The sequence below is a fragment of the Solenopsis invicta genome, chromosome 3 (genome assembly GCF_016802725.1).
Source record: "Solenopsis invicta isolate M01_SB chromosome 3, UNIL_Sinv_3.0, whole genome shotgun sequence".
Lineage (NCBI taxonomy): Eukaryota > Metazoa > Arthropoda > Insecta > Hymenoptera > Formicidae > Solenopsis > Solenopsis invicta.
Window position 1 is genome coordinate 23,311,440 of NC_052666.1, and position 19,880 is coordinate 23,331,319.

The following is a 19,880-nucleotide window of genomic DNA, read 5'->3' on the forward strand; positions in this document are numbered from 1 at the left end:
GAATAACCAACTGCAAAACTTAAAATTGATCATATTATTTTGTTTTTCTTATTGTCCATTTTCTAAAAATTATGATTTCTGTAAAATATATTTCATATTAATTTTTTAATTAAAATAATTAAAAATTAATTAAAATTATATAATAAATTAAAATAATTTTAGAAATTTATAAATAAAAACTTGGGTTAAAGACAATCCTATTTTTAATTTGACATGTTGAAGTCTAATTTGTGCCTGCTTTCCGATATATTTTAATAATTTAATAATTGTTTAATACAAAAAAATAAAACATACCGTTTTCTAAAAAAAACATGTAAAGTCAATACATATATTTTTTAAGTTTGAGTAGATTATAAGTTTATTCAACTTCTAAAAACACGATTATCTCCTTTACATGTTTTTAGACATTGCCAATTGTCGCTTTTCCGCGATGCTAATTAGTTCTCTTACTGCGCCAATTAACTTTATGAGTGGCTGTCATCACAAAGTTAGCAAATTATCAATTTGTACATACATACAAATGTGCATTAATAGAAGATTCTTAATGCAGTTTTACAAAAGTAAAAAGCTAAACAACGCATGCAAAGCGCACGTCTGTGATGTTCGATCGGTTTTAAATTTTGCAATTGATAATTTATAAATTTACAAATAATAATTGTACAATAATAGATTTACAAAATTTAAAAACTTTTAGTAATATGTTGACTCTTCCCTAATCTTTTCATTGCTACCTAGAAGTGTGCGAAACAACTCTAAAAATTGGAAAAAAAGCGCTTATTAACGTTTTTAACTAAATATGATCATCCTATGCAATTAGCACCTATACTATTCGTGATGTCGAATTGTACCCAATTTGTTATTTTGTAACTGAAATGATGGAGTTAAAAGATTTAACTAAAGAAAATGTATTAGAATCAAATTCAGTTCATTATTTACTAAATGCATATATACGTTAATATAAATACTGATTATTTCAAAAACTAAAGCATTTTAAACATAGAAATGAATTGATTAGATGTAGTTTTTAACCAAATGTTTTTATGTTAAAATAATAATTTCAATGTACAGGTAAATTAAAAATAACAAAATGTTATTTAACTCAAAGAATTGATTTAAGCTCAAAAATGGCTTTTGCTTAAAAAAATTATATATATATATATTATATATATATATATATATATATATATATATATAATATATTTGTATATATGTAAATATATTAAATTATATATTGCAACATATAATTTATATATAATAAAACATGCGCGTGCATGCGAAGGATGTAGGACGCGAAAAAACTGGGTTTCATTGATTGTATCATGAATTTATTTTGAAATATCTAGTAGTCCTATTTCCTTACGCTCTATGTACGCTATATGTACAAATGATAGCGTGATAAGTATAATACACAGTTTTAACAAACGTTAACAAATGAATGTGCTAATCTAACATATTAAAAATGATATTATAATCTAAATGTCTTGGACTGGAGCCATCTCTTGTGTTTTTATCTCAAAAAAATAAGATAGCGTATGCGGTTTACACGAAATAATAAAACGGTATGTCTCCTCTTCTCAGTGAAATAATTTAAAAAATTCCACAATTTTTGTTGCTAAAGAATCATAACATAAAATCGATATAATTATAACAAATACTACTCGCGAATAAAGTAAAAACATAAAGTAAAAACATAAAACAAAAAATATAAAACAAAAACTGACGCATGTTATACCGGGCGATAAATCCACTTGAATATGGATTTGTCGAAATACATAATATGAAATATTATAAAAACAAAATTAAATAACGTTAGCGTCGATTAAATGAAATATCACCGCTCTCAAAAATGTTTTTATTTAAATAAGAAACCGCCAGGCATTTTTCCATCTTCGGATTTCTTCTACAATTTTTCTTGCACCACTTTATTATAACAGTAAAATATACCAGTCCAAAGTCTTGCGATAGCGCAATGCAAGATGTTTTCCAAATCGTAATACCACAAAATATCGTTTCATAAATAATACACTATGTTCACTACGACAGAATATCCAAACGATTTCTGTCTTACGCGGAAGATTCACGTTCGACGTGAATCAGTCGTTATAATTATCTCTTTATATACACTTGTTTGCCATGTACACTTCTTTTAGAGCTTTCTTACACTAAAATCAGTGAGTGACGAAAGTATGTATATGTATATAGCGGCGGTCTTTAATCTTCTGTCCCACATCAAGAAGAGATAAAATAGCATTTTATATGCTGTCCTAGAAAGAAGGGCCTCCTATTGCGTCCTGCATTTTGCTATTGTAAATGGAAATAAATGATACAAATTATCGAAGACAATTCATCAAAATATAAATGTCGATACTTCGAAATAATTTATTGAACTGAACAAAATTTGATTAGTGACGTATTTATATGAATCACGAGTGGAAGACTATTTTAACGTGATTTTTCAAATATCAACTAGATTTCTTTTCACCGTTCACTCTTTTTTGTCACATTTTTTGCGTTATATTCATATAAATATTTTAACAGCTTTTTACATAGGTTGAACATTTTTTCATGTATACAGAAATTTAACTATCTGTGAAGTGTATCTGTGAAGTGGGTTAAGGGGGTCAAACAGTTACAATTGCACAATTGTCCTTTGTCTTGAACAAAATTAATTTTATCGAATCATGTTTTCAAATATCCACATAAATTTAATATAATCCTAAACTGGATTAAAGTCGTCAACAGTCAATTGCACAATTGTCCCTTTGAATAAAACTAATTTTTAACCAGAATCATATCATTTTTTTTAAGAATGTTGATCAATCTTTAAGGATCATCATATCGGTTGTTGCACTCAATGCATACAACGCATTTAGCGCAAATAAATATTGTTTGTCGTACTCTTTTATGAATTCTTTTCTATCTTTATATTATACGCAGTCTTTTTTACACATATCCGATCCGAGAAATTTTCACCTAAACCCATCACAAGATACATGTCTTCGACGAATGCTTATTATAATTATTAAATTAAGGTATCATCGTGTAACAAATTTCAGAAAAAAAATCACTGCTTAAAACAAGCAGTTTAAGTGAATATCCGAAAGATACAGCAGCAATATTGTGGAATATTAATCATAACTATATTTATAAAAAAGAAAAACGCAAAAATGACGTCAGCTTTATTTTCTTGTTAATTGTGTGAATGTATCAGATCTTATATAATATTCATATCTCTTACAGATGTAGTCCACGAGATATTGCTCGCTGTCATCTTTTTACATTAAGTAGGCATTTATTCCGCCCCGTTATTTTTTATTCGTACTTCCGCCACAATTCTCTCTGTACACATAATATATTTCTTTTTAAACACACGAAACGAAAATTGTTCAATAAATTACCTTAACGCTTTTTAACAAGTTTTATGAAAATGGTATAAAAAGTCACGCAAAATTATCGCAATAAACGAATAGACGAAAGTGTTTTAAATTAGCTTGTAGCTAGTTATCGGGATACGCACTAGTAATAGCTAGGAACTTGAAGAAGCTTTACTTCCATTTTTCGTTCTTTTTTTATAGATATACATTTAATATGCAAAATAGGTTATTCATTCTGAATAACTCCATAGCAGTTATGCCCATTTACAAATGGGAACATAGCCTTTTCTTTCTCCGAATTTTCTTTAGAAAAGGACTCTTTTATATTCATTCACACAAGATACTAATGTATAATGAAAACATTATAGAGAAGTATAGTGAAGAATAATAAAGAATTAACGATTCTAAAATAATAGTATTCATTGTTGTGCAAAGAGGTAGAAATAAAATGTTATGATGCGCGCACGCATAAGAGAGAGAGAGAGAGAGAAAGAGAAGAGAGTGAAAGAACATGTGTGTGGAATGATAAGATAAATTTAATTTGAAAATAAAACCGCTATTTGAATTCTTTTATCTTGTAACAATATAACGGTCTTTATATTATAATAGGTCTTTCAAAAATGAAAATAAAATCAATAGATGCAACTTTTAACTCGATTTTTGTGTCGACGTTATCCGCTTTTTATCGTTCACGTCTTGACAAAGAACATGCGTAACTAAGACATGCGATGCTTTGTCTCAATAACGATATATCGAAAACATTTCTATGACGATTTCGCAGAAGATACAATTCCATTACATGAGTACCAAGACAGAGCACATCTTACGCACTTAATTACGCACATCCGGTGGTTTGTTATCGAGATGTAAAGAAAGTGGGCATCGACATAAAATGAAGACGAAAGTAACATCAAAGCCAACAATTAAAATACATCTTTCCATGAAGAAAGCAGATCTGAATTGCCAACCATATTTTAAATGTATACGTTTCAATTTTATATACACAGTCACGTCCCCTTCGATATAGTTTGGAGAAAGAAACAGCTCATCACTGTGTCACTTCATATTCGAAGCATCAGTCATTGTATATTTTATCACGCATCATACGCGACATTATAATCTTTTATTTAGATACGCCTATCTCTCTTAAAGGCGTTCTAAAAAAATGATGAGAATCTCGACTTAGAATGCCGAATGGTAATAATCATAAGTAGGCCAGTAAGGCTGTAGCCAATCCTAGCTGGTACGTTGACGCTTTTTGGCAGGGTGCTCTTCAGACGAATGAGCTGGGGAAGGCATGACCATATCTCCTCTATTGAACATATACTTGAATTGTGGCATATATTTCATTATACTCCTAACTTGGATTAAAGGCAGATCTTCCGTTAATGAAGAACATTTGCCTGCCTCCATTAACATCTTCATTTGTAGTCTGTAAAGTTTTATGTTTTTTTTCATAAAAATGAAATATTTTATGAGTCTGTTCTTCTTTTCAGCTGAATTTCTTGCTCATCATTAAATATTTTATCTGTCCAATGTTGAGAGAAAAAGAGAAAAAATGAAAAAAATGCAAGAAATTCAGCTGAAAAGAACAGACACTATGACAAGTGTCGAAATTGTCAGAAAGAAAATGAAAGACAAATAGAGTCGATGCAGTCAGAGCAACTACATATCGACAAACATCGGATATCTAAGCAAGTAAATTCAAGCTTTAACCAATACCAATCAATATCTAAATCAGTATTACAAGGAGAATATATATCAAAGTGTTCTGTACGCAACCCCTTCACTTGCCTCTTGCATGATTCTCGTCTTCTATCTGACAACTCTGGCACTGCCAAATATAGTCACAGACAATATCTTATTTATCTATATTTATTTATATTTATATTTATCTTTATACATATTTACCTATTTCCTTGATATAAGTCTATATGTAGTACATCTGTAAGGACTTGTCTACAACTCTCGATGTCACAGGCAGGAAAAAAATTGGAAACGAAGTCGGGAAGTGTCATCAATAATTCAGTATAGATATAAGGTTTAAAATTAATACAGGGTACCATCTTTTCTTCAAGGAGTGCTTTCTGTATTTGGTATGGTTGTACATGACAAGTAGATATATGTGGTTCTGATATTGGTATTAATGGTTTCCTTCCTCGGGAATCCCTAAAAAATTACATAAATACTATTATTTAATATTCACTCTACTAGTAGTAGTATTCATTTATAATGTAATTTAAAAAATCAACATTTATAAATACTGAAACAAAAAAAAACTCAATTAAACTTCAATTGTATAGATGTGTGAATAATTTGAATTTGAATTATAAAATTTAAAATAAAACTTAAAATGTCATTATGTTTTTGTAACAAAGTGCACTAAAGTAGAGAAAAGTCGTAGATACTATTTTCTTGAATTATACAAGGTGTTCCATACTTATCATGACATTTATTAATAGCAGATTCAAAAAAGACTTCCTATCCAACTTGATACAAATATTTCATAATTTTTACTGTTCCGCAAAACAAAAACATATAAAGCAACAACATATCAAAATTAGATTAAATCCAAATTAAATTAGGTTATTAATTTAATTAATAGATTTCTTAATGTCTTTTATTTTATTCCTTATATGGTTTTTATTATTTAAAACTTACTTTAAGAAAAATAAAAAAAAATATAAATAAAACAATTTAGCTCACTACAAACAAAATAATCTAAAATAAATGAAAATGATCTATTATCAATAATATATTTTAACTATTCTTTAAACTACGCAATTTGCAAAAGAAAATCGTACAAAATTTATTCTCACTTTTAAATTCGATTTTAGCAAATTTTATATTAAAAAAAGTTATGGATACATGAAATATGAGTTTTTACTTCTTTAATCTTTAACCGGTAGAAAACATTATGTATAGTAATCAGGTAGTATGGGCACAGTATAACCAATAAGTTCATTCCAAGAAAAAAAGTATGGTCGAGCAAATTTTATTGGACTTTTCTTTTAAGTTGGATTCAATGAGATACGTAACAGAAATCTTGACAGAAATAAATTAAAGACAAAATTTATTTTCTGGTTTATTACTTTCGAATTTCATTCATTTTATATCTTTCTAGTTAAAAAAAAGTTTAAAAGAAAAAGAATAACTACATTATTATATATTATAGAACATTTGTAGTCTATCCTGAATTTAATATGGCAAATCGTCACCTGATTTCTACGCGAAAATTAGGTGCAGGAATGAAATTACTAGGAATCTACTATAGTTTGGACGGCAAAAATTTCTATTATTCTTCAGACAAATTTTGAAATAAAATACAAAGCATTCAATATCGGAAAATGTATAACTTATGCTTAGCAAAATTTGTTAAATCGGTCAGAGAACTTGATACCATATAAAAAAATAATTTCCGCAAAAAATGATTTTTGGGCTTTTGCGACCCTCTTGCCAGCTTAAAGATTAATATCTAAAATTTAAGCAGATCATGATTTAATCAGTATTAATCAAGTACAATGTTTGGAATTGAGGGAGCGTCCTCACGGTTGAAGATCCGCCTGTGGCACGCAGACTACAGTCCATTGTGCCTCAAGTACAATGTTTAGTTTCCGAAAAATAATGGAGTGTCACTTGAGGAAACCTATATCAGTATTGGCAACTTTTCTCTACGATTACCATTGTAATTTGTACGATATCCAATGCTCATAAAATATAGCAGCTTGAAAATACCAGTAATAAATAGCTTACATAAAAATTAAAAAAAATTAATTTTTTTTTATTGTTCCGACATATTGTGTACAAACTTGTAAAAAGTTTTTATTTACATATGCATTTATCAACATAATATCTGCACAATTATTGTTTAGTATCTATTATAAGTTTTTACTTAGCATTCACCATTTTTTTGTGATTACTTTCAAAAATTTTGACTGTCTCACTTATTTAAAAAAAAAAAAAAAAAAGATTTACAACAGCATTGACAATACTTTATTATGTTTAAATTATAATGTATTAAATAAGTGCAAAAATTCGTACTCGATTTATTATTAAACTTAAGCAATAACTTAGCATTTTAGGGATATCATATGACTCCATGTGAGTTCGACGGATTCATAAATGAGAGATTCTTGCTCGTATGTGCTGATTTTAAGTTGATTTTGTACATCTTAATGAGAATCATAGAAGAATTCTTTAGATTTAAGTGAAGTATAGGGATATAATCTCACCCGCTCCACTACTACTACTAATATGTGATCCACGTAACATCGTTAACAAAAGAATTGCCTTAGCTTTTTTGTACTTACCGTAAATTAACCACAAATTATCCTCTACATTAATAAAATTTCCTTTTATTAATCAATAATGCAATCGTTGTAATTTTCTACAATCGTTTCCCAATGCCTTGATAGAATTTAATACCTTATCACAAAATGACCTCATTTTCAAAATGTTTTTTACAACACAAATTTAATCAAAACACAAATTTTTCACTTAGTTGAATATGTAACTTTATAAATGTACACATAACAGTCGATAGCGCTACCGTATAGCTCTTCTAATAAACATTTATTGGAATCGGGTATGAACTTTTGCACTCGCTCAATAAATCAGAGAAAATTTGAATTTGATTCAAATTGTGTTCGAATTGAAGATTCAATTCAATTCGATCTTGATAAAAGCTTGATTCGCACACCTTTATTCATTTGATTCTTGTAAAGTAATAATATAACTACCTGGAACTGCTGCTACTGCCGCTACTACCATTGACTGGTATCAGAGGAGGTGGATATTTTGAATGAGATGTATTATGCACAGATGGTGTATGCCTTTGTGGATGTAATAAATTTGATGCGGATGTAGGTACTGGCATTAAAGCTTGTACTTGCTCGCTTAGTCCAAGCATCTGTGGATATGTGGTTGCTGTGACTGCATTAGGTACACCTAACGTAGGAGTTGTGTATGTAGTGGTCACCCTGAAATACAAAAATATTATATTATTTTTCTATATTACTTCATAAAATAACTGATACTAATTTTATCATTTATTTTAATTTATTATTTCTGTCGTTAGTCTTTAGCCTCTTCAGTAATAAATATGAGCATCAATCAATTCATCTATCAATTCATAGTACTATTTTGTTTGCGTATCTATTGCATTTCATCTTATTTACATAAAGAAGGAATTCATAAGCAGAGATGCCAGAATGAAGATGAAAGTGGAAAGTGCGTTTCTTGTGTACGCATCCTCTCCATTTGTCTCTCGCGTGACTCTAGTCCCAGTTCTGGCACCTACATCCATAAGACCATTTTTTAACCCCCTTTAAAGGACTCCGCAGAATCCTTATCGGAAATGGATTTTGGCTATTTTTTTTTTTTTTTTAATTTAATATGTTGTACTTCTCAACACATAAAACAAAAGTGTCCATGGCCCCAAGGTCCAATCACGGGTAGTTTTCGAGATACAACATTCCCAAGTTGGACTTTTCATACCTTATTGCAAAAAGTTCAACTTTGGAGTGCTGTATCTCAAAAACTACCCGTGATTGGACCTCGGAGCCATGAACACTTTTGTTCTATGTGTTGAGAACTACAACATATCAAATTTTTCAAAAAATTAGCCAAAATCCCATAACGATTCTGTGGGTCCTTTTATTCGAGAGTATCAAAAACATACTATTACTGTAAGAACCAGTGAAATCAGACAATTTTGAACTAAATGAACATATTTTGAAGCCTATTTATCCTGTAATTCTAATTAATTGCATCACTATTTACATATAGTGGATATAACTATACTTGGATTTTGTAATACGTTGACGTACGCTTTTAAACTTTATAAATTTCGTAAGAGTTTAATTGTATTAAACAAAATGTACTTGTATTTAATTTAAAAAATTATATGTGTATGTATGTATGCGTGTGTACATATACTATATATATGTAAAATACACTTAAATATTTTGAAATTTACTTTTAGTATCAATATTCTTATAATACAATTTTTCTAAGATAAAACTTTTCTAAAATTGTTTATTTATCTTTTAATGATTTTCTATTTCATTGTAAATAAACATTTATGTACGACTTAATATTTTTACATTAATATTTTTTTATTAATTAGTTACAAGACAAACATTAGATAAAAGCTATCACAATATATCTGTTTAAGATAAGATCGTCTGATTTCAATAGTTCTTATAATAATAGTGAAGTATAATATTTTGGAATTCGGAGAGGGCTTAAAACTAGTCTTAAATATATTCTCCTTCTTTACATAAATTAATAAAATACTCAACACAATAGTACAAAAATAACATAAGACTCATACAAATATAGTTAAATTACATATATTTAGCTAGTTAAAAATTATAAATGACGAAAAGAAAAATATAACTTAATTCAATTTTTAATAAATAACTTTTTGTATTGTATTATTTTAAAATAAAAGATGAAATAAATTTATGTAAATTATGTAATTTATAATAATATTATTAATAATAATTAATAATAACTATTAATAATTATTAATAATAAATAATAGTTATTGTTTATATTATATAAAAATATTTTCTTAATTAATTCAATAAAGAAAACAAATTTTATAAACAGATTTATAATAATGCTGTCAACATTAATTTTTCCATTTCAGATATCTTATTCATTTTACTATTATCCAGACACCTTAATTTATAAATAATTTTTCACAAAAAAATGTAAAATGTAAAATTATACCAATATTGTGTAAAATGTAACATCACTTTACGTTAAAATGTAACATCACTTACGTTAGAGACTCATTGGGCGCGTTCAAGTCAGCAAAGTGGTTAGACTGTTCGGCGAGCGATTGAATATGATTGGTTGGATCCACAAGAACCATTCAATTGTTCACTGAGCAGCCTAGCCGCTTCGCCGACGGGCTCATTGTAGTAAGCTTACAAATGTTCGAGACTTTTTCGCATAACGAGGGTATATTCTATATCTGAACACGCATGTCATTAGTTCATTCCAGAAAAAAAGTGCTTTTTAAGTAACGAAAGTTTCCAACCTAGTTACCTAGGTCCTTTTACATTTCTTGGAATTCAATGAATAACAAAGACAGAACAACACTTGTGTCTCTGAATAAAAATCAAAGACTACTCCATTTATATATTGACAGCAATATAATAAACCATATATTAATCATTGCAAAATCTCAAATATATGAACACATTCGTGTAACAAATCTGCATAACTAAATAACTTGTAATGTAGATATTGTAAAGTGAATTAACAACTAAATCAATGTATTTATTACGCGAAGAAGCTTTAAAAACAGTCATGTAAATTAATTATAAATGTTAATATTAAATTTATATATGTGATTCATTAGCTCGAGATATAAATTTATGCATGCTATCTTATTTCTTATAATAGTCTATATGACAATAATATATGTTACAAAAGACTCACCAGTCATCCTTCCCATAGGTGGGATAACTATACAAAAAAAATCATACGTTGTATGTACAAATGCAGAAAGCTATGGTGCAGATACTTAACACATAACAATTACAAATTACGCTTAATGTATGTAAACATAATGTCTCAAGCTAGGAAATAAGCATATGGTTCTAATGCTCAATTTTTCATGCTTAATGTGCTATATATATAAAAAATTCTTTCCTTCATTTTGATACATTAATTTGTTTGATGAAAAAGCAATATATTTAATGATAATAATTTCTTATTCTAAAAAAAACAAAATTATCTTTTGCAGTGTATGATTTTTTCAAATTTTTATATAAGTGGGACAACACTGTACATAATATGAAATAAATAGATGCGGCAATTTGATTGGACATTACAAACATTATACAGTCTATGCTAATTAATCTGCTTTATCATAAACAAGCATACGCTATAAAAATACAGTTGCCAAAAAACCAATGATAAAAGAAAAACAAAGATATATTTTTTTTAATTACTTAAAGCTTTTCGTGAGTTTATAGCAACATGTGTATACATACTAAGCTATGTCAAAAAGCTTTTAGAAAGCTCTATTGATGCTTACCCGAGATTGGGTTGATTGGAGTGAACAGTTGCCCGTATAAGAGGCGGTGGTTGGGCTTGAGCAACCCCTTGCATAGTTGTCGTAGGGTATACCCCAGGATATTGAGGAGGGGCTGTTGCTCCACTATTACCTGCTCTACTTCTAGACTGTTGAGAATAGCTTTTGGGAGCAGTGTTCATTTGTTGCTGAAAACCAAATTGTATATTTGATTTGATATAAAATATAAAATCTTAAAGCTACAACTGCTGTAGATCATCAAAGCTTCGTATCGTTGGCCAGTACAAAAAAAAAAAAAAAAAAAAAAACCAGCAAAACTAGGGTTTACCAGGCAAATTTAACATTTATATCTAAACAGATTGAATAGTATAGCAAAAAAATTGTAATTGCTTTCAGGCTTAAGTTTTTTGCTATACCATTAAAATCTGCTTGGTTATAAATGTTAAGAGCTACGCACAATAAATGAAATAGGGAACAGGGAGCAAAAAATAAGAAACAATTCAATACGTTGAATAAGAAACCTTTCCTGTTCACTATTCCATTTATTGTGTGCAGCCTCTCCAACTTGCGCAGCAAATCATAATTCGATGTTTTTTTCGTACAATATATATATATATATAATTTTTTTTTTTAAGCTGAATCTCTGTATCCTGAGCTACAATAAGTGTAGTAAGCCTTAAGCCATAAGAAATTAACCAATTACAGTTGCATATGAATAGAAATATCAACCATGGATGGTCAATTTCTTACAGCTTAAGATTTACAATACCTATTGTAGATTTGGACTTACACGGACTATTTTTTTTCTTTTATTTCACACTGGAAATAAAAAAAGAGAAAATATGAACTGCAAAAGGTTCAACTAAAAGGGACATTCCTTATTGTATATTTATGGTGTAAGGAGACTAACTTACGTTGTGCATCACATTCACATTCACATTGTTCAAAGTTGATCGTATAATGCCAGCCTGAGAACCGAGTGCTGTTTGAAAGGTAGGTTGACCGCCGACAAGGCCCGACCAGCCGTTAACCACACCTTGAACGGTATTCAACATAGGCTGTGACACTATGTTCGATCTATTCGTGGGAAGTCCCGATGGGGAAGAATGCGCGGGATGCGTCGTCACCACAGGCCTCGGTTGTCCTATTCGCGGCATTTGTGGCGCCGTACTTACGACGGCCCCCCGCTGCATCATATTAGGCATCGGTACAGTACGTGTGTTCAGAGGTGGTGCCACTTTGTTCGCGCTTTGCACGGAAGGAGGTTTAGTCGCCGGTGGTGTAGGCGGCTGTTTCGTCCATCCGCCGCCAGCACCGCTTCCGTTACTGTTAACCAGTAACTGCGAGTCCATAACTTTGGTCGGCCAGTAGTCCTCAAAGCCGGTACCCGGCGGAAAGTAACTCTTAATGTCACTCAAACTAATCACCGAACACGTTTCACTCGCAAACAGCTCGTTACGTATACCCTGTACCTTACAGCAGAATTTCAAATACGACAAATCCCAGCCCTCGAGCTTTTCCGCCTTTAGCTTGAGATTTTCCGTTTCGCCCTCGAAATAAAATAACGGCACGTATTGTAAATTGTCCTTTACCGTGTAAGGTACCACGGACTCTTTGTTTATTCGTATGAAACCACATTTCTCCGCCTTACGTCCACTCGTCACGTTCGGATTGGCGATTAATTTGGTATAACACACATCGAGAAACGTATAAAACTCCTTAGCATCGGAGAGACGGACCACCAGGTCCTTACACGTGAACAGGTCCCTCCCGAACTGATTTTCGCAGTGCCTGGTGTTGATCTCATTAAGCAATTTACTTTCGGCCTCCGTAATGTAGTAACTTCTTATACATGTGCAGCTGTAGATGTCCGAATGGAGAAAGCTCAGGTACTTGTTGAGAAGCTTAGACTCTAGAATGCGTACGGCGCAATACTTATCGCCGGAACGAAATAAATAAGGTATATGACAGTCGTCAAAGCTCGTCCAACCGAATCGTCCTCTCTGACTATCGTCGTCAGGCGTCGGCACTTTGTTTTCCGAACTTATCGGCGGCTTCGGAGCGGACGGCCCATCAGATGGCCGTTTGTTCAGATATCCGAGAATACCGGGAAGATTAGGCTGCGAAATGAGGCATTGCGGCCTCTGCTGTTGTTGAACCGCCGGCATGCTCGCCAGCATTTTCGCCTTGTGTGCTTCCACCATTTTGGCAGCCAGTTCACGGATCTCCGCATCGTCCTGACGTTCCTGCTTGACGACGACTTTCTCGAAATCTGAAAAAAATGATAACACATGAGTATTGTATTCTCGAAAGATGATGTGGTTTAAAACCTGTATCCGACTATGGAGATTGAAGATTACAAATTAGAGAATTCAAATAATCAGAACAAAATGGATTAAAATTAAAATTATCTAGCAATAATTTGAACTAGGTCGCTTTAGTATAATCACACTAATAAATAATAAGACGTCAAAATACGGTTAAGGGCAGATCTAGGTGCCTAATATTATTTAATATTATTTTATATGTAAATCGTAAATACATTTTCAATTTTTACAAATTGCACATTGAATATCGTCGTCTTGAAACGTTCTCATAAATCAAATCTAGACATATCGCAAATTAAATTGATCGCCAATTTAACAATGATGCAGCACTTTATAAACTGTAAATTATTTATTGTAAAAATAATTCCAGCCAAGGTATTTACAATTTACATAAAATAATATTAGGCACTAGAACCGCTGTTAACCGTAATTGATACTTTTTAAAATTATTTATGTGGTCAAATTTTGATCTTTATTGCACAATCTTTAATCTCCAATAAATCTGATAAAGGATTATCACTTACAATTAGTTTCTAATTATGCACATTCCATCGAGAGAATATTTGCTTTCTAAATCTCGTAGAATGTAAATTGAGCTTATAAAATTTTATTCAAGATTTGTCATTCTCTAAGAGTTAAAGTTCACTTCTATAGAATTGAATAGAAATTGTACAAGAATAATTTTTTACAATTAAACTTGTGTAATTATTAGAGAGGCAAATCACTCGAATAATTACACTAATCAGCATCTTTAAAATCACCCCGGAAAAAGTAAAATCTATTGTAAATTTCAATTTGTAATATTATTTTTTTTATTCAATTTAAGAACTGTGTTTAAAAAAGAAAGGCACACAGTTCGAAAGAATTAGGAAACGTATTTAAAATCACACGCTCTCTAAATCTCGTAACTAGAGAACTAGAGTAAAAAATTACTCGAAAAATTGCACAGGCTCAATTTTCACTCTTGTAGAGTAACATTTTACTTTACGAGATTTAAAGAGACAGAAGAATATAATTTGAAAAATTCGGAAAAGATGAAACTTATTAGTTTTTCCGCGGATTATCTTTGTTCCTTCCCCAAAGAAAGCAAAATTTATTGGGAAAATTCACATTGTAAGTGAATTTTTCCAATAAGTTTTTAGAAAATTTCACTTTCAACCAAGAAAATCAGCAAAAAAATTGGAAAAAACGGTTTTTTCTAAGCTTTTAAAACTATACACAAAAAATATTTTCAGTATTGAAATCTTACTGTATCGTATGCTAGCCTTCTCTCGATTTTTAATTATATTGTACGTGGTCTTATTTTAATATTAATTATACAAAATTTAAATTGGATATATTGTATATAAAAAAAGTAATTTTTTTGCATTATATGTGGAAGTCGAGAAATTGATTACATTGTAAAAATGAATATTATCAATAGAAGATCGATACGCTCATTTATTATTATTCAATTCGGGCTGCCGATCATCGCGATGTGATTAATAGCTCAAATAAATTTTCTTCTTGATTATTTATCATGTAAATTTATCGATCGTTATGTGACAACGTATCTTTAAGAACATCCGATAAATTCTAAATCGATTTAGTATGTAGGTCGATTTCTCGCGCGCCAAAAATAACTTTTTTTTTTGTGTTGATGCTCGATTCGAACTATTACGTCAACTAACGTAAAACTAATCGCACTTTACGCAATAATATTAATTACGCAATATTAACCCAATAGACTATTATCTCGGTTTAACTTACTCCTTATCTTTTTTAATATTACACTTGAACTAGAGCAAAATAAAGACGGATTTAAACCAAGATTAAAATTAATTTAAAAACAGAAAATGGTAAAATTAGGAAACTACATCAACTTTTCATGTGTATTTCGTGTAAACTAAGAATATGCGCATATTGGAAATCAAATCAAATAGTAACAGAAAAAGAATTCAAAAAAAAGTTGATCAGTTTTTATTAGTACAATCATGTTTTCATCGTATAACGCGAGCCTTTTCAATCCATCGATTAATCAAAACCGCGTTATGTGCAAATTAAACATTGTTCCGTAAAAATATACTTGCGCATAATACGATTAATCAATGTGAACGAATTTAAGAAATTCGCCTAAAGTCGATTAACGTTTGGCGCGCGATAATTAAAATCGAGTCGAGTTTTTCGCCGCGATCAAATCGACCCGCGTCAATCGATTATATTCGAGCCCCTTTGAGACGCGTCAAAACAACCGCGCGAATTTCCAGCGTGCAGTGTAAACACGCCGGCCCAGAGCCAGCAGCGTACGATATCAAAGGGGAGTTGCGGTAGGTAAAACCGAAATGTCGCGCACGTGACGCATTCTCGATTGAGAATCCTCGATCTATTCCGCGCGCGCGCTCGATGACGAAACAGCGCGGAACGTCGCACGTTGACGCGACTACACGCAACTAACGAGATATGAAATAGCGCGTAAACATAAACAGTCCTGGTTCCGGCGACATTCTCGGAGCGCAGGGCGGCAAATCAATTCACCGTTCGACTCCACACGCTCGAGAAACGAACGCGCGACCAATATGAACGCGAGATCGATACGAGAGATCGCTAGTCGATTTGAGAGATCGCTAGTCGATTTGAATTTTCGTGGAATGCGCGATCCGTTCCGTTTCCGTTTCCGTTCGACGAAAATTCCTTGGGCGATTCCCAATCGCGTACATCAGCCTGCCAATTTGACAAGTTTGCTAGGCGTGTGAGGCGAAATCAAGAGCTCGCTCGCGGGACTCGCGTATGCGAGACGCGCGTGCCACGAAGGAGAGACGTACTGAGTGACATTCGCTCGGGTGCCATCCGCGACGGACTGCTTTTCTCGAGCCATATGGCGTCCGTGCTGCTGTCGGCACTCGCGACCGGTATGTCGGTGAAGCCGTTCCTCATCCTCGACGCTCGGACGGGTAAATCTCCCTCGATCGATTGTTCCCCTCGAAATCACATCTCGCGGGCGCAGCTGAGGCGATCCGACGCGCCGCGCCGCAGGGTTCGCCGCCGTTGAGGTTATAGCATGCAGCTGTAGCAGCAGCCCGTCCACCTACGTGCACCGCCGTCGACGGTACCGCGCGCGATCCATGTTACACGACAAGGCGGCGCGAAGAGGCGCGGAGGAGGACGAGAGGATGAGGATGATGTATCGGCGGAATCGTGGACGATCCGCAGCGCACGGGAAAGTTGTCGCTCTGCTGGCCTAGGTGCTCGCGCCGACTCCCTCAGTAGTTTTCACGCTTTCCCCCGACGATGAGGAGGAGGAGGAGGAGGAGGAGAAAGAGGAGGAGAAGAAGAGGACGACGACGACGACGTTTCACTTTGTGCGCCGACACGATTATACCAGGTGGCGCGAAAGATCCTCATCATCGTCATCGAACCACCGCCACCGTCGCCGCCGCCGCCGTCGTCGCCGTCGCCAGCAGCAGCACACCACTATCGCGCTCGATACGTCGAGGGTGAAACGGGGGAAAAACGGGATACCGTAGACGGTGTGCCGCGCCACCGCCGACTACGACTTGCATACTCGTCGTCCGGGCGTAGTAGCTCCGCGGGGCTCCGGAGCCTGAGCTGTCGTCTCGATGAGGATCGCGGCACTCTCGAACGAGGACAGCGCCATATTATCGCGCTCGCGCGCGCGCGTTTCCCCGGTGATCGTCGTCGTCGGTGCGAGAGTTCGATTTCAGGCCGTGCACGGCGACAGGCCGGTGTTGTCACAGCCGGATCGAGCTGACCGCCCGCGGCTTCGTGGGGACACTACTAGGCATCTCCCACGGCCTAGACCGCGGTACTATACGCGTCTCAAGTCTCAACGTGAGCGGCTAAGCGCGCGCGTTACTCTCCGCGTGGACTGTACCGCGGCTAGATCCGCCACACTGTGGCGCGCTCGTGCGCGCGCGCACGCGAGACCTCTCCGCCAGTGTCGTCCTCCGTGGCCCGCGCTCGAACCGGCCTCGGCATTCTTGGGATTAGGCGCGCGCGGTGGTCCTCCTCCTCGCGCGCCTCCCGGTCTCACCGCGCGCCGGCCGCCGCTGTGTCCCGACGATCGCAGACGACCACGCGGCGGCAGTGACAGCGCGACGTCTCGCCCCGAACGTGCCCCGTTGCTTCAGGAGGATGCGTGTTCGAATCCCGGAGCACGTGCCGATCGATGAGAGCGATCGATGAGAGCGCGGCCGGAAGTGATGCGCCGATTTCGTGACACTGTATATAACGTGGATGGGTAGCCTCTCTCACCCGCGGCTCTTTTCAACTATTTTTTTTCCACGATCCAAACTCTAACGAGTGCGCACTCGGTGAACGATGCCGGCAAAGCCGAGCGTCTGACGGATAGATGATTCTCACCGTTCTATACGCGATGTATCGTGTAGAATGGCAGCAATGGAGAAAGTACACGCGGAATGAGACCGAATCGTCGATCTCATGCGGCTTCTGCACTCGAAAAAAAATTTATTGAAAAACTGAAATATTTAATCCGATACGTTCACCCGGTGTTGGTTGCTGTTTCTGTCACAATTGTAATAGATTTTTTCGATTTCATTTTTATCTATTTTAATACGTTATTACAGGTTGCAAGTATTACATTAAAAAAGTTCGTAATTGTAATAAATTTTTGAAATTGTCAACAATTTAAGTTGTCTTGTAATGACGTTTCAAAATTTAATACAAATGTAACGGAAAAGGGTGACACACTGAGTTGATTCAAAAAATATTTAGTTGTACAAAAAAATTATAGTACATTCATGTCGATCATTAAAATGTTTTAATCAAAAATTAACTAAATCAACTTAATATTTAGACTGCATTCCAATATACACTGTCAATACTGAAAATCTACAGTGTACGGTAAGTATACGATAAATTTTCAGTATTGACAGTGAAAACGCAGCTTTAATTGAACGTGTCAAATTAAAAATTGTAGTTTTTCGACATATTTTGTTTTCAGTATACATGAAAAAAGTGTTATTAAAGTCTGAAAATTAAGCCGAATACGAATCTAAAAAGAGTTTTCTTAATTTATTAAAATAATTATGTAGAACGCTTAGGCTAATCGCTAGAATGTCAAAAGCTTTTTATAGCACTACTCATCATGTTTCATAATTTTGATAGTTCAATAAAATTATATTTAGATTTGCATTTAGCTAAATTATTCGATACTTCAGCAAAATCATTTTTTCGTGAATTAATTTCAGATAATTAGCATATAAAAACTCGGTGATGATTCGGTGATCATAAATAAATGTTGTCCTACATACTCATATAATAACTGTAGATACTCCTTAATACGGGCCTTACACGATCAATAACGCTGATCAGTAATATTGAATCAGTAATACTAACATTATGTGTATTAATATTATTTACAATCTTATTTCTACGATTATATTATTCATGACTGTGGAACTATGCAGATGAAAATACTATGCGTTCTCTTTACACAGTATTATTATCAACCTTACTACACAGCGATGCTCGAGAATCAAGAAATTTCCATCACTATTAATATTCTAATCTATATTATAATCAGTATTCACCGCATATAATCGATAATACTGTCAATATTTGTTGGTACTGAGTCACATATTGTAGACACCTTACACGGTATTATTGACCGCGTAAGTCTATAAGATGTGACTACTAAATCCTTTGCTTTTAAGTTTAGGGAAAACTCTGCCCAACCAATTACACTATCGCCGTTTGATACAGTTAACTTATAATAGAATTACAAAATATGTATCAAAGAAGTAGAACTTAGAGATAGTCTGTTTACATACAGGTAAATCATTTTGAAAATTCGTTTTCTTTGCACAAAGGAACGAAAAGAAAAGTGGGACAAGATAATTCTGTATCTAACTAGTAACGATATGTAACGATCTTATGTATGATATATCATTAAAAGCGATCGATGGATAGGACATTAGAAATTAGCCGGAGCTAACTTCACGTCTGCTATTTTTATATCATTTCAAAAACGATAAGATCTCGCCACTTTTTGCAGTAAATGTGTCAAACATTCGGCATACATTGACCCTAAAAAAAAAGACCTCGTTCATTTGACTTGTGAACGTTTCACTTTTGGCCGTCTCAGATTTACTGATAGGATAAGGGGAA

At 33.6% G+C, this 19,880-nt stretch overlaps 1 protein-coding gene across 3 annotated transcripts in view; it reads right to left on the reverse strand.

Annotated features, from left to right (window-relative positions):
* Positions 1-1,308: 1,308 nt before the first annotated feature.
* The window catches only part of LOC105194265 (hypothetical protein), a 34,190-nt gene continuing 15,618 nt past the window's right edge, over positions 1,309-19,880 (reverse strand). Inside the window, exons 1-7 of one of the 3 annotated variants that reach the window (XM_011159112.3) lie at positions 16,556-17,510; positions 12,342-13,699; positions 11,431-11,615; positions 10,830-10,856; positions 8,114-8,353; positions 5,286-5,543; positions 1,309-4,806 (exon numbers count right to left, since the gene is read on the reverse strand). In XM_011159112.3, coding sequence (XP_011157414.1) covers positions 4,611-4,806; positions 5,286-5,543; positions 8,114-8,353; positions 10,830-10,856; positions 11,431-11,615; positions 12,342-13,699; positions 16,556-16,667 — 2,376 coding nt within the window. In that variant the 5' untranslated portion in view covers positions 16,668-17,510 and the 3' untranslated portion in view covers positions 1,309-4,610. Of the gene's footprint in view, positions 4,807-5,285; positions 5,544-8,113; positions 8,354-10,829; positions 10,857-11,430; positions 11,616-12,341; positions 13,700-16,555; positions 17,515-19,880 lie in introns of those variants that run through there. The other 2 variants (XM_011159113.3, XM_011159114.3) reach the window with 2 other exon arrangements.